This window comes from Hyperolius riggenbachi, chromosome 9 (genome assembly GCF_040937935.1).
Source record: "Hyperolius riggenbachi isolate aHypRig1 chromosome 9, aHypRig1.pri, whole genome shotgun sequence".
NCBI classification, from domain to species: Eukaryota; Metazoa; Chordata; class Amphibia; order Anura; family Hyperoliidae; genus Hyperolius; species Hyperolius riggenbachi.
The window spans coordinates 119,004,026-119,017,920 of record NC_090654.1 but is presented as its reverse complement, the minus strand read 5'-3'; the positions used below and the strand labels follow the sequence as shown (position 1 = coordinate 119,017,920).

Here is a 13,895-nt window from a genome sequence, read left to right as displayed (position 1 = left end):
AAACAAAAACACATCTATAATGAGATAAATACTTTTTCCTTCTTACATAACATACGTATTGTACTGTCCACATTTTGATTCCAGTGAATTTTATGTACATAGTAAATAAAGAAAAAAAACTGTTCCAGGCATTTTCCAGCTTTACTGCCTCTGACTGAAGCCAATCCTGATGTAATTTCCTCCCTTACTCTTTTCTCTTCTAGAAACTGCACTGTCATATCTAGCTTGCTTTGTAAACACATGTGAGCACAGCATAGATCATATTTTGGCAGCTTCTGCAGAGGGGTGAGGTGTATTTCCCTACTCAGCTTCAGCATGTCACACTGAACTGCCCTCAGCCAATCAGTGAGAGGAGCAGGAATGTGGGAGGGGAGATAACAAGCTTCCCTTTCCTCTGCAACGTACCATAAAGGAACCAGTCTAAGATAAGGCTGATTACAGCAGAAACAGACTTCATGTAGACTACAAAATAAATACAGAGCAGTGGGAAATTCAATTTGATTTTGTGGCTGACAATACTGCTTTAATGAGTTTATCTCCGATTCTTTTCTTGTAAGAAAATGTTAGGAAGAACATGTTAAAAGTCAGATACTTAAGGTGCGTACACACGCACTACAGCAGCCAACGACAGGTCCGTCGGCGCCTCCCGCTGGGCGGGATTTCAGCAGACTGTAGTGCGTGTGTACGCACTGTCGGCGGACTGAAAAGGCTGTTCCTGAACGATCCGCCCTGCTTTATCGATGCTTTCCGCTCTGATAGGTTGTAGCTAGGAGGAGGGTAGAGTTGGACTTGAAGAGTGGCCAATAGTGATGATGAGTGACAGCTTAGGTCACAGACAATAAGCTGCCCACATTTGCTGCCCCTTCATCCCCAGACACTTTCCCGACTGCTGCAGTTCACATGTTTGGCAGCTTGACTGCATGAGTGTGCCAGCCCACAGCCTGCCCCTCACTTCCTAGTGCCCTAGGCCATGGCCTTTGTGGCCTTGCCTGAAATCTGTCCATGACTATGTACTGCTGTGTGAGGTTGTTTTCTTCTTTTTCAGGATTCAGATGTGCTTCAGTAGGTCTAGAACAGGGGTGCCCACACTTTTTCGGCTCGCGAGCTACTTTAAAATTTGCCGAGGCCAGGAGATCTACCAACGTCCCAAATGCTAAGCATGCGCCCCCCCGCCCGCGTTAGCCAGGTATATGTGCCTGCAGCATAGGTTACGTGCCCTCAGTATAGGTTAGCCTGGTATTTGGGCCCTCAGTGTAGGTTAGCCAGGTATATGGGTCCTCAGTGTAGGTCAGCCAGGTATATGGGCCCTCAGTGTAGGTCAGCCAGGTATATGGGCCCTCAATGTAGCTCAGCCAGGTATATGGGCCCTCAGTGTAGGTTAGCCAGGTATATGGGCCCTCAGTGTAGGTTAGCCTGGTATATGGGCCCCCAGTGTAGGTTAGCCTGGTATATGGGCCCCCAGTGTAGGTTAGCCTGGTATATGGGCCCCCAGTGTAGGTTAGCCTGGTATATGGGCCCCCAGTGTAGGTTAGCCAGGTATATGGGCCATCAGTGTAGGTTAGCCTGGTATATGGGCCCTCAGTGTAGGTTAGCCTGGTATATGGGCCCCCAGTGTAGGTTAGCCTGGTATATGGGCCCCCAGTGTAGGTTAGCCTGGTATATGGGCCCCCAGTGTAGGTTAGCCAGGTATATGGGCCCCCAGTGTAGGTTAGCCAGGTATATGGGCCCCCAGTGTAGGTTTGCCAGGTATATGGGCCCCCAGTGTAGGTTTGCCAGGTATATGGGCCCCCAGTGTAGGTTAGCCAGGTATATGGGCCCCCAGTGTAGGTTAGCCAGGTATTGGTGCCCCCAGTGTAGCTTAGCCAGGTATTGGTGCCCTCAGTGTAGCTTAGCCAGGTTTATGTACCTGCAGCATAGGTTAGCCAGGGTCCTCTGGACTCCTGGAACCTCCGGCAGGCAGGCCGCTGGCCAATATGAATGTCGGGGAGAAGACGGCAAGACGCGGCGAGGAGAGAGGCGGCGCGGCCGCTACGTCATGGCTGGGGGCGGCGCCGGGCATGTTACCAGCACGCACGTTGCAGGCTGCCCGGCGCCGCCCCCAGCCATGACGTAGCGGCCGCGCCGCCTCTCTCCTCCCTCTCTGCTCGCCGCGTCTTCTCTCCCCGTCTCCCGTGCATTCTTATTGGCCAGCAGCTAAACATGATGAGCTGCTGGCCGCAAAATTTAATGAGACGCGGCCAAGAGGCCGCGATCTACCGAGTAGGCGGTCGCGATCTACCGGTAGATCGCGATCGACCTATTGGGCAGCCCTGGTCTAGAAGATTTTAAAGGAGAATTTCAAGTTGTATTAAAGCAAATCTGTAGTGAGAATATAGAGCCTTCCTGGTCTGTGTCTTCCTAAATCTGTGTCCTGTGTCCCCTGCTGTCCTCATGCGCATTACAAAGTCGCCTGTGTTAGGGAACACTCAGAGATACAAGTGTTTCCAAAGCCTTCCGACGGTCCTTGAAGGCATATTCCATCAGTTGGTCAAATACATTCAATGGGAGTGACAGTGCTGGAACAAAGGGACCCAGAGAGGAACAGGAAGGCTCTCTAGGGTTCAGAGCCTTCTCTCTCCATTGGTAAGTATCAAACTATTTTACCAATTTCTGGAAATAAACATATCCCCATAGTTACATAACATTTTTCCTTTGCTTATAGTTCAAAAAATTAGCTCATGAAATGAAATCCGGACAATTGGTTTCATTAATGTTTGTTGTTAATTATTTTTGAATTTTAGTTTGTTAAGATAGAATGCAATGTAATATCTCAGCGATTTTTTTTTCTGATGCTACATTTGTAAGTATATTTGAAAATGTCACTAAAAATTGTCCGTCTAATATTTGAAGGTACAAGCGTTATGATACTGACAACAAAATGTATAACTTTATTCTCCTTTGAAACTGGAAAGATATGTAAATCACATTGCACATATACGGTATGTGATTTGAATAAAAATATTTGAAAATTAAAATTAGTTCATAAACCTCACAGCTTAAGTTGAAAGAATATTTTTATTTTTGTGAAGAAAAAAACTGTGTATCAGTGTTGGACAAACCTCATCAGCTGGGTTAATTATTTTATGATTGTAATACACACCTATTAAAAAAATGATGACTGTTACAAATACTGTATTTTTGGACCATGAGATGCACCTTTTCTCCCCAATAGTAGGGGGAGAGGGAAATATGTGCGTCTTATGGTCCGAATATTACAATCAGGACCAGCGCCAGGACCCCACACATACACAGCGGTCTGCTGCCAGACATGCTGACCCTTGCCGCCCACTGCACTATTTTGATTTAGGCCAGTGGATCACTCACCCTCTGTCCCTGAGTGGCAGCATGTTAGGAAGTAGTGTAAGAGCCAGCCTTTAGATGCCCTGCTGCCAATCAGGTGGAGGGCGCTGTCAATCACAGTGCTGCTCTGTTACTGGTCGTGATTGACAGTGCCCCTCACCTGATTGGCTGCAGGGCATCTGGAGGCTGGCTCTTACACTACTTCCTCACACGCTGTCACTCCTGCGACAGAGGGTGAGTGAGCCACTGGAGGACACAGGACAAAGGGGACACAGGATGGACAGAGGAGGACACAGGATAGACATAGGAGGACACAGGAACGACAGAGGGGGGACACAGCACAGACATAGGAGGACACAGGAATAACAGAAGGGGACAATAGATGGACAGAGGGGGACACAGGATGGACAGAGGAGGACACAGGACAGACAGAGTGGGGCACAAGGACAGAGGGGGACACAGGAAGGACAAAGGGGGACACAGGACAGGCAGAGGAGACAGGAAGGACAAACGGGAACACAAGACAGAGTTAGATATGTGCAGAGGCGCCCCACAAGGATACACGAAATCCTCTTCCTTTAAACTCGATGTGCAACACCCCTGCTGCCGTGGTAAGGGCAGGACCCTTTCTCCTCCACACATACAATGTTACAGTCAGCCACAGCGCTGGGAATTAAGTTGTCACCAGATGTTTCAATCCACCTCCAGAGACCTCTCCTACGAACAGGGTGCTCAGATGACACTTGGCCCCATAAAAAAGGAGAGAGATGCTCTCAGTGGATAGTATAATTCAGACAAAATTTATTGGATATAGTGGAATAAAAAACAGCAAAGTGTCACTCACATCTGGAGGGTCACACACCTGTTAGGACCCTCTCCGGCTAGTTCGCTTCCCACCCAGTGGTACTCTGCGACATAGAACGATCATATAGGCATGGCCCGCTCTCGTCCCGACTAGTTTCGGCCTCTCGCCGTCATCAGGGGATACGAGAGCGGGCGGGCAGCTATGCATATATATACACACAAAAGGGGTGAGCAATTACCTGCTTCCAGGCCAGTTCCATTTCGCCGCGCCGGGCGCCATCCCGGAAGTAACCTACTTCCGGTTGGCGGCCATACTAGATCCTGTAGCACGGTTGGAACGCAAGATGCGTTCCACCATACGGAAGTAAATGCCATGGTACGCGAATGGCGCACAAAAAGACGCGGCTGATGTGCACCACAACGCATGCCCAGTGGTCACAACAAAGCGTCACCCATATGGCATTAACTGCGCTTGCGTGGATAAATGAATGGAACCTGGCTGCAAACCGAACATACAAAATACAAAGAACAATGTGAAGACTGATGGTTACATAATTAAAACAGAATTGCATTAATATATCAGCATGAATTGCATAACATACATAAAAGGTCATGGTGACAGCCATATAAAATCCAGATTGCCATCTAGTGGCCAAAGTGCTAATTGTTCAGATAGTTCATGTAAACCTCAAATAGTCTCCATCAAGTGGGAAAACCAACCATTACACTCCCAATTATAAAATAGTTATTGTACAGATCCAAGATGTTAAATTTGAATGACACTGAACTTGCTAAAAATTAAAGTACTTTGCTAAACTAAAATGCAAACTAAAACTTAAGACTAAAAAATCTTTAAAAGCATAGATCCTACCTGATGACATCACATTCCTTTCAAGAGTTAGCTAGAAAACAAATCAGATTAAAATCAATATTTAGGCCACAAGGATGCATGCTGTTCAACTTTATAATCCAGTTCATCTCTAACTTTGCTAGATCTCTGTCTGGATTGTTTCCTCTCCATTTTTTGGATACTTGGTCAATTGCAGAAAACACCAGTCCCCTAGGGTTACAGTCATGTTTCTCCTTAAAATGGGCTGATACAGAATGTTCCATAAAGCCTTTACGAATGTTGTTTACATGTTCATATAGTCTCTCCCTGAGTGCCCTCGTGGTGAGACCCACATACTGTAGCCCGCAAGGGCACTCAAGGAGATAAACCACCATCTTTGATTCACAGTTCATAAAATTCCTGATCATAAAGTTTTCACCATTAGTGTTATTAGTTAAAGTGGTGGTCTTTCTAGCCACCCTGGTACAGTGTCTGCATGCAAAGCACGTGCCACATTTATAAAAACCTTTAAAGTCTGCAATTCGTTCTCTGGTTTGTACTGGAATGTCTATAGCACTCGTAGTAAGTAGATCTTTTAAGTTTGGGGCCTTCCTATACACAACATTAGGTCTCTCAGATAGGATGTCAGCTAAATCGGAATCCGCTCTCAGAACATGCCAGTGTTTCTGTAGAATGTGTTCCACTTCTTTATGTTGTATATTAAAATCAGTGATCATTAAAGTCCTTTGGTCACGTGTATCCTTGTTCTCCTGTTTTTTAAAAATAATGTCTCTTCTATCCCTTTCCATAATAACCTGTTGTACCTCCTCTACCTCTTCCCTATTGTACCCTTTTTCCACAAAGCGGTCGATAAGTGTCTCTGCTTCCTTTCCAAAATCCTCCTTCTTTGTGCAGTTCCTGTACAGTCTTAATAGTTCACTTTTTGGGACAGATTTTAGCCAGCTCCTATGATGGCAGCTGTCTATGGGTATGTAGCTGTTTCGATCTGTGGGTTTGAAGAAGGTTTGTGTTTTGATCCTTCCTTCCTCATTAGTGATTTTTAAATCCAGATAATTGATACATTCTTTGCTATACTCACATGTGAACTTTAGGTTCTCTTCATTATTGTTAATGTAATCAATAAATGTCAATAGGGAGGTCTCATTTCCCTCCCATAAAAAGATCACATCATCTATATATCTTTTCCACATTTTAAGCTCTTTCTGTTTGTTTAAGTCAATATATTTCTCTTCCCACTTGGCAACATATAAATTAGCCAAACTCGGCGCATATTTAGCTCCCATGGCTACACCCACTTCTTGTACAAAGAACTTTTTGTCATACCAGAAGTAATTTCTGCTCATGGCAAAATTGAGACATTCTATTAAAAATTGTATCTAAAAGGTCTATTTCATCTGGATCAAGGGCTACTTCACTGAGGTTGAAAATTCCCCCTCCTCCCACTCTCCCTTCCTCTCTCTTTTGTTTGAATTGTTTCCTTCTCCCTGCTCTACATCCTCTTCTTCTGATTCTTTTCTTTTCTGTTTCTCTCTGGGGGGTTTGGCTGGCCCTAAAAAATGAGGTTCTACATCATCAATCAGTGTTTCTGAATCCTTGTCAATCGGATCAGAGACTGGCTCCAAAGGATGGAACCTATTATGGGTTGGGATGTGATATGTGGGTTGTGGTGTCCAACCCTTCTTATTGAATTTGCGTGGGTATTTATAATTGGGAGAAAAGGGTCCTGGTTTAGGAAAATGGTTGGGGGGCCTGAAAAAATGACGGGGTGGTTGGTATGGTGTATATGGATAATTGGGGGCTGGTGGGTGACGTCTCTGTAGATGGTAGTGATTAGGTGGGTGATATGGACGTGGTTGGGGTTTTTCAGGTCTATGGAATCTGGGCCTATGTGGCTGTTGGTGATCCTTCGGGACCCACCTTGGGTCCTTTTGGTCTGGTCTGGTTGGTTGTTGGGGAGGTTGGATAGGTGTAGGGGGAACTTCTACTGGTGGATCTTTGTTATCCAGTGGTTTCCCAACTTTCCCTGATTGCCACTTATAGGCTTCTTTCTTTTTATAGTCAGTATGGTCTCTAACATACTTTTTCTGCTTTTTCACCTTGATCTCTTTATCTACTCCTTTAAGGTAATGTTGCAAATCTGCAGATAGTTTCTGATAGTCATCTAATTGTTTATATGGGTCAAGTTTGTTTTTTGTTTCATCTATTTTCTTGTTGATCTCCACTAAGCGTCTCCTCTTTCCTTTTAAGAGAACGGAGATAAGTTCTCTCCCACATTTGTTGAGAAACTCCAGCCATTCCTCATCTGAGATACAGTCTCTCTCTTGTTCATTAGGTATAAAGTCCCAACGCAGTCTCCTGGGGATCACACCCTCCTTACCTTGCCTCTCCAATGAAACAATATCCCACCATAACGCTAATTTTTTCTCACATGTGAAACTTAAATATTGGAACTGGGATTCCAAACAGTCTTCTACCTTTTCTTCATATTTCTGAACAAATACTTGTTCTAGGTCAATATTCCGATTTTCTAAAAATTCAAACACGTCTACATCCATAATAAAAGTTGTCTTGTAGCTAGGAACAGGGGAAATACAGCCTCACCAGAAGGGATAGGTCAAGAGTTAGATATGTGCAGAGGCGCCCCACAAGGATACACGAAATCCTCTTCCTTTAAACTCGATGTGCAACACCCCTGCTGCCGTGGTAAGGGCAGGACCCTTTCTCCTCCACACATACAATGTTACAGTCAGCCACAGCGCTGGGAATTAAGTTGTCACCAGATGTTTCAATCCACCTCCAGAGACCTCTCCTACGAACAGGGTGCTCAGATGACACTTGGCCCCATAAAAAAGGAGAGAGATGCTCTCAGTGGATAGTATAATTCAGACAAAATTTATTGGATATAGTGGAATAAAAAACAGCAAAGTGTCACTCACATCTGGAGGGTCCCACACCTGTTAGGACCCTCTCCGGCTAGTTCGCTTCCCACCCAGTGGTACTCTGCGACATAGAACGATCATATAGGCATGGCCCGCTCTCGTCCCGACTAGTTTCGGCCTCTCGCCGTCATCAGGGGATACGAGAGCGGGCGGGCAGCTATGCATATATATACACACAAAAGGGGTGAGCAATTACCTGCTTCCAGGCCAGTTCCATTTCGCCGCGCCAGGCGCCATCCCGGAAGTAACCTACTTCCGGTTGGCGGCCATACTAGATCCTGTAGCACGGTTGGAACGCAAGATGCGTTCCACCATACGGAAGTAAATGCCATGGTACGCGAATGGCGCACAAAAAGACGCGGCTGATGTGCACCACAACGCATGCCCAGTGGTCACAACAAAGCGTCACCCATATGGCATTAACTGCGCTTGCGTGGATAAACACACCTCATAGAGGAAGGGAAGGAGAGAGGAATACTTCTAGAGAAAGAAGCAAATTATCTCATTCCATCCTACTATAGAACTCCTGTAATCTATGCGCTACCCAAGATACATAAGGATAGTGTTAATCCACCGGGTAGACCCATAGTGAGTGGAATCGGATCAGTGACCTCAAGATTAGGAGAGTTTCTGGACTGCTTCCTGCAACCCCTGGTCATCAAAGTTCCATCTTATTTGAAGGACTCAAAAGAATTGATTAAGATTTTAGATCCATTATTTACAAATAAGGAAACATATCTTGTTACTGTAGATGTAACATCCCTATATACTGTGATCAACCAAAAGAAAGGATTAGAAGCAGTGGAATATTTTTTAACTAGATCTAACCTCTTAAAGGAGGAGCAGATACAATTTTTAATAGAATGTCTCAATTTTGCCATGAGCAGAAATTACTTCTGGTATGACAAAAAGTTCTTTGTACAAGAAGTGGGTGTAGCCATGGGAGCTAAATATGCGCCGAGTTTGGCTAATTTATATGTTGCCAAGTGGGAAGAGAAATATATTGACTTAAACAAACAGAAAGAGCTTAAAATGTGGAAAAGATATATAGATGATGTGATCTTTTTATGGGAGGGAAATGAGACCTCCCTATTGACATTTATTGATTACATTAACAATAATGAAGAGAACCTAAAGTTCACATGTGAGTATAGCAAAGAATGTATCAATTATCTGGATTTAAAAATCACTAATGAGGAAGGAAGGATCAAAACACAAACCTTCTTCAAACCCACAGATCGAAACAGCTACATACCCATAGACAGCTGCCATCATAGGAGCTGGCTAAAATCTGTCCCAAAAAGTGAACTATTAAGACTGTACAGGAACTGCACAAAGAAGGAGGATTTTGGAAAGGAAGCAGAGACACTTATCGACCGCTTTGTGGAAAAAGGGTACAATAGGGAAGAGGTAGAGGAGGTACAACAGGTTATTATGGAAAGGGATAGAAGAGACATTATTTTTAAAAAACAGGAGAACAAGGATACACGTGACCAAAGGACTTTAATGATCACTGATTTTAATATACAACATAAAGAAGTGGAACACATTCTACAGAAACACTGGCATGTTCTGAGAGCGGATTCCGATTTAGCTGACATCCTATCTGAGAGACCTAATGTTGTGTATAGGAAGGCCCCAAACTTAAAAGATCTACTTACTACGAGTGCTATAGACATTCCAGTACAAACCAGAGAACGAATTGCAGACTTTAAAGGTTTTTATAAATGTGGCACGTGCTTTGCATGCAGACACTGTACCAGGGTGGCTAGAAAGACCACCACTTTCACTAATAACACTAATGGTGAAAACTTTATGATCAGGAATTTTATGAACTGTGAATCAAAGATGGTGGTTTATCTCCTTGAGTGCCCTTGCGGGCTACAGTATGTGGGTCTCACCACGAGGGCACTCAGGGAGAGACTATATGAACATGTAAACAACATTCGTAAAGGCTTTATGGAACATTCTGTATCAGCCCATTTTAAGGAGAAACATGACTGTAACCCTAGGGGACTGGTGTTTTCTGCAATTGACCAAGTATCCAAAAAATGGAGAGGAAACAATCCAGACAGAGATCTAGCAAAGTTAGAGATGAACTGGATTATAAAGTTGAACAGCATGCATCCTTGTGGCCTAAATATTGATTTTAATCTGATTTGTTTTCTAGCTAACTCTTGAAAGGAATGTGATGTCATCAGGTAGGATCTATGCTTTTAAAGATTTTTTAGTCTTAAGTTTTAGTTTGCATTTTAGTTTAGCAAAGTACTTTAATTTTTAGCAAGTTCAGTGTCATTCAAATTTAACATCTTGGATCTGTACAATAACTATTTTATAATTGGGAGTGTAATGGTTGGTTTTCCCACTTGATGGAGACTATTTGAGGTTTACATGAACTATCTGAACAATTAGCACTTTGGCCACTAGATGGCAATCTGGATTTTATATGGCTGTCACCATGACCTTTTATGTATGTTATGCAATTCATGCTGATATATTAATGCAATTCTGTTTTAATTATGTAACCATCAGTCTTCACATTGTTCTTTGTATTTTGTATGTTCGGTTTGCAGCCAGGTTCCATTCATTTATCCACGCAAGCGCAGTTAATGCCATATGGGTGACGCTTTGTTGTGACCACTGGGCATGCGTTGTGGTGCACATCAGCCGCGTCTTTTTGTGCGCCATTCGCGTACCATGTCATTTACTTCCGTATGGTGGAACGCATCTTGCGTTCTAACCGTGCTACAGGATCTAGTATGGCCGCCAACCGGAAGTAGGTTACTTCCGGGATGGCGCCCGGCGCGGCGAAATGGAACTGGCCTGGAAGCAGGTAATTGCTCACCCCTTTTGTGTGTATATATATGCATAGCTGCCCGCCCGCTCTCGTATCCCCTGATGACGGCGAGAGGCCGAAACTAGTCGGGACGAGAGCGGGCCATGCCTATATGATCGTTCTATGTCGCAGAGTACCACTGGGTGGGAAGCGAACTAGCCGGAGAGGGTCCTAACAGGTGTGGGACCCTCCAGATGTGAGTGACACTTTGCTGTTTTTTATTCCACTATATCCAATAAATTTTGTCTGAATTATACTATCCACTGAGAGCATCTCTCTCCTTTTTTATGGGGCCAAGTGTCATCTGAGCACCCTGTTCGTAGGAGAGGTCTCTGGAGGTGGATTGAAACATCTGGTGACAACTTAATTCCCAGCGCTGTGGCTGACTGTAACATTGTATGTGGGGAACACAAGACAGACAGAGGAGGACACAAAAGGTACCAGGGGGACCCAACAGGTACAAGGTAGACATAATTTGGAAGGACTGGGGAAAAAATGTCCATAAGACGCCCTTGCATCATGGACCCACCAGGATTAGTATTTTTTTCCCCTGGTTTTTGTCTACTAAACCTAGGTGCGTCTTATGGTTCAGAGCGTCTTATCGTCCAAAAATGGTAATTCATCCGATATCTCCAATTGCTGTCTAGGGAGTAATTTACTAAGCAGGAATTACTTGATTAATTGATGCTTTCTGTAAACTCAGAGCAGGAGTTGTTCTCCATAGGAAGGGTATGTTTGTGACCTTTTCAACTGCATGAACTGCAATTTATTTGCAATGCCGTTCTCCTGGGAACCCTTCCAGTTCTAACAGCTGCAAATCACAAAGCTCCAAAGAATTAAGAGAGCTGATGTGAAGCAATCTATTGATGACTAGCTTGTTATTATTGTATATTTATATAACATTGGAGTCTTCCGCAGCGCATTCATATTGTCCCTCATATATATATACACGTCCCTTATTGTCCCTCAGAGCACTTATCATATGTCATATGTTCCAGTTATAATTTAAGGCCAATTGTTTTCTTTGTGGAGAGGGACCAATCAATGTCAGTATGTTTTTTGGGGGATATGGTAGGAAACCCGAGTACCTGAAAGGAATCCATGCAAACTTGGGGAGAACATACAAACTTCACGCAGATAGATTTATGGCCCAATATACAATTAGCGCCAAGTGTGTTGCTATGGTAACACCTGTGATACTGTGCATGGCGCTAATAGTGCAATGGGTGGTTAACAGCAGTGAGATTGCGGTTAGTACCAGTAAAAGTGTCATGCACTGCTTCTTTAACTTGTGGCCATGCTCCCAGCTGTGGATGAGTTCACTTATCATGCAAAAAAGGTCTGTGCATGTCTAGTGGGACCAAGGCGCTTGTCAACGGCTTTTTTCCTCTATGCACGAGCACTCCATGCTACTAGGCATGCGTTGATTTTACTCGCACATGCCCAGTCTGGGTACAAGGGCAGGAAAAAAACTATTTGACTTGTTTGAGTCCAATAAGTATAAAGGAACTCTGCCGTAGACGGTGGGCTGTAGGAGGATCAGGTAAGAATCTTGGCCATCCATAGACCTCATAGGGGCGAAGTTACATGCGTGAAAGAGGAGCTACAAATGATGGGGTGGATGGCAGCACGGGAGGTTCCGTGCTACAGAGCGTTGATCCGGAGAAGCGGATGGGGGAGAGACCAGACAAAAACTCTTATGGATTTTATCCATTTTAATCTACTATATTAACCTCCTTGGCGGTTATCCCGAGCTAGGGTCGGGGCAGAAAACTGCAGCTAAGAACGGTGATCCCGACCTCTGCTCAGGGTAGCCGCCGGAGGCTGAATGCAGAGCAATGCGCGCAGCGGGAGCGTTTCTACATACCTCCCGGGGATCCCGACGTCGGCTGGCATTCTTCTTCCTCTCCTCCGGGGCTCAGCTTTCTGCTGGTGAGATCGTCAGTAGTGTTCCATACAAACATTATTAAACACTTCTTTGGCCATTTATCTATATATCATTTTGTATAATGTTAGGTTTATTATAAGCAAGTCTTGTAAAGAGAAAGAATCACAGAGACACCGGGCACCCAAACTAGTATATTAACATAGGCAAACACAGGGGGGGGGGGGGGGGGGGGAGGGGATTACAGCTGCCCAGAATCCCCCCTCAGACCAGGGCCAGTGCAGTGTCTGGGGACAGACACCAGAATACCTACAAGTATCCTGCAGCTCACAGCACTGCCCCCTTTCTTTCCCTGCTACAGTTGACTTTGGATGCAGCAGCAGCATGTGTACAGAGCATGCAGCAGCTCCGGGGAACTTAACAGAGTCAGGTATGAGCACAGCCCTGTGCCCTGCTGTGTGAATGGTTCACTTTCCCCTTCATTAGAAATGTCGGCTGTCCTCATTATACAGTGGTTTGCAAAAGTATTCAGCCCCTTGAAGTTTTCCACATTTTGTCACGATACTGCCACAAACATGAATCAATTTTATTGGAATTCCACATGAAAGACCAATACAAAGTGGTGTACACGTGAGAAGTGGAACGAAAATCATACATGATTCCAAACATTTTTTACAAATCAATAACTGCAAAGTGGGGTGTACGTAATTATTCAGCCCCCTTTGGTCTAGGTACAGTCAGTTGCCCATAGACATTGCCTGATGAGTGCTAATGACTAAATAGAGTGCACCTGTGTGTAATCTAATGTCAGTACAAATACAGCTGCTCTGTGACGGCCTCAGAGGTTGTCTAAGAGAATATTGGGAGCAACAACACTGTGAAGTCCAAAGAACACACCAGACAGGTCAGGGATGAAGTTATTGAGAAATTTAAAGCAGGCTTAGGCTACAAAAAGATTTCCAAAGCCTTGAACATCCTGCGGAGCACTGTTCAAGCGATCATTCAGAAATGGAAGGAGTATGGCACAACTGTAAACCTACCAATACAAGGCCATCTACCTAAACTGACAGGCCGAACAAGGAGAGCGCTGATCAGAAATGCAGTCAAGAGGCCCATGGTGACTCTGGACGAGCTGCAGAGATCTACAGCTCAGGTGGAGGAATCTGTCCATAGGACAACTATTAGTCGTGCACTGCACAAAGTTGGCCTGTATGGCAGAGTGGCAAGAAGAAAGCCATTGTT

At 44.6% G+C, this 13,895-nt stretch overlaps 2 protein-coding genes across 22 annotated transcripts in view; one reads left to right on the top strand and one right to left on the bottom strand.

The window, feature by feature from the left end:
• Positions 1-13,895, top strand: part of LOC137532655 (secreted protein C-like) — a 489,020-nt gene that overhangs the window by 60,042 nt on the left and 415,083 nt on the right. The gene's annotated exons all lie outside the window — the stretch shown is intronic.
• The window catches only part of CCDC9B (coiled-coil domain containing 9B), a 271,992-nt gene that overhangs the window by 145,546 nt on the left and 112,551 nt on the right, over positions 1-13,895 (bottom strand). The window contains exon 11 of one of the 21 annotated variants that reach the window (XM_068253420.1): positions 5,014-5,045. The exons of the other annotated variants lie outside the window; for them this stretch is intronic. Coding sequence (XP_068109521.1) covers positions 5,035-5,045 — 11 coding nt within the window. The 3' untranslated portion in view covers positions 5,014-5,034. Of the gene's footprint in view, positions 1-5,013; positions 5,046-13,895 lie in introns of those variants that run through there. 21 annotated transcript variants of the gene reach the window in all.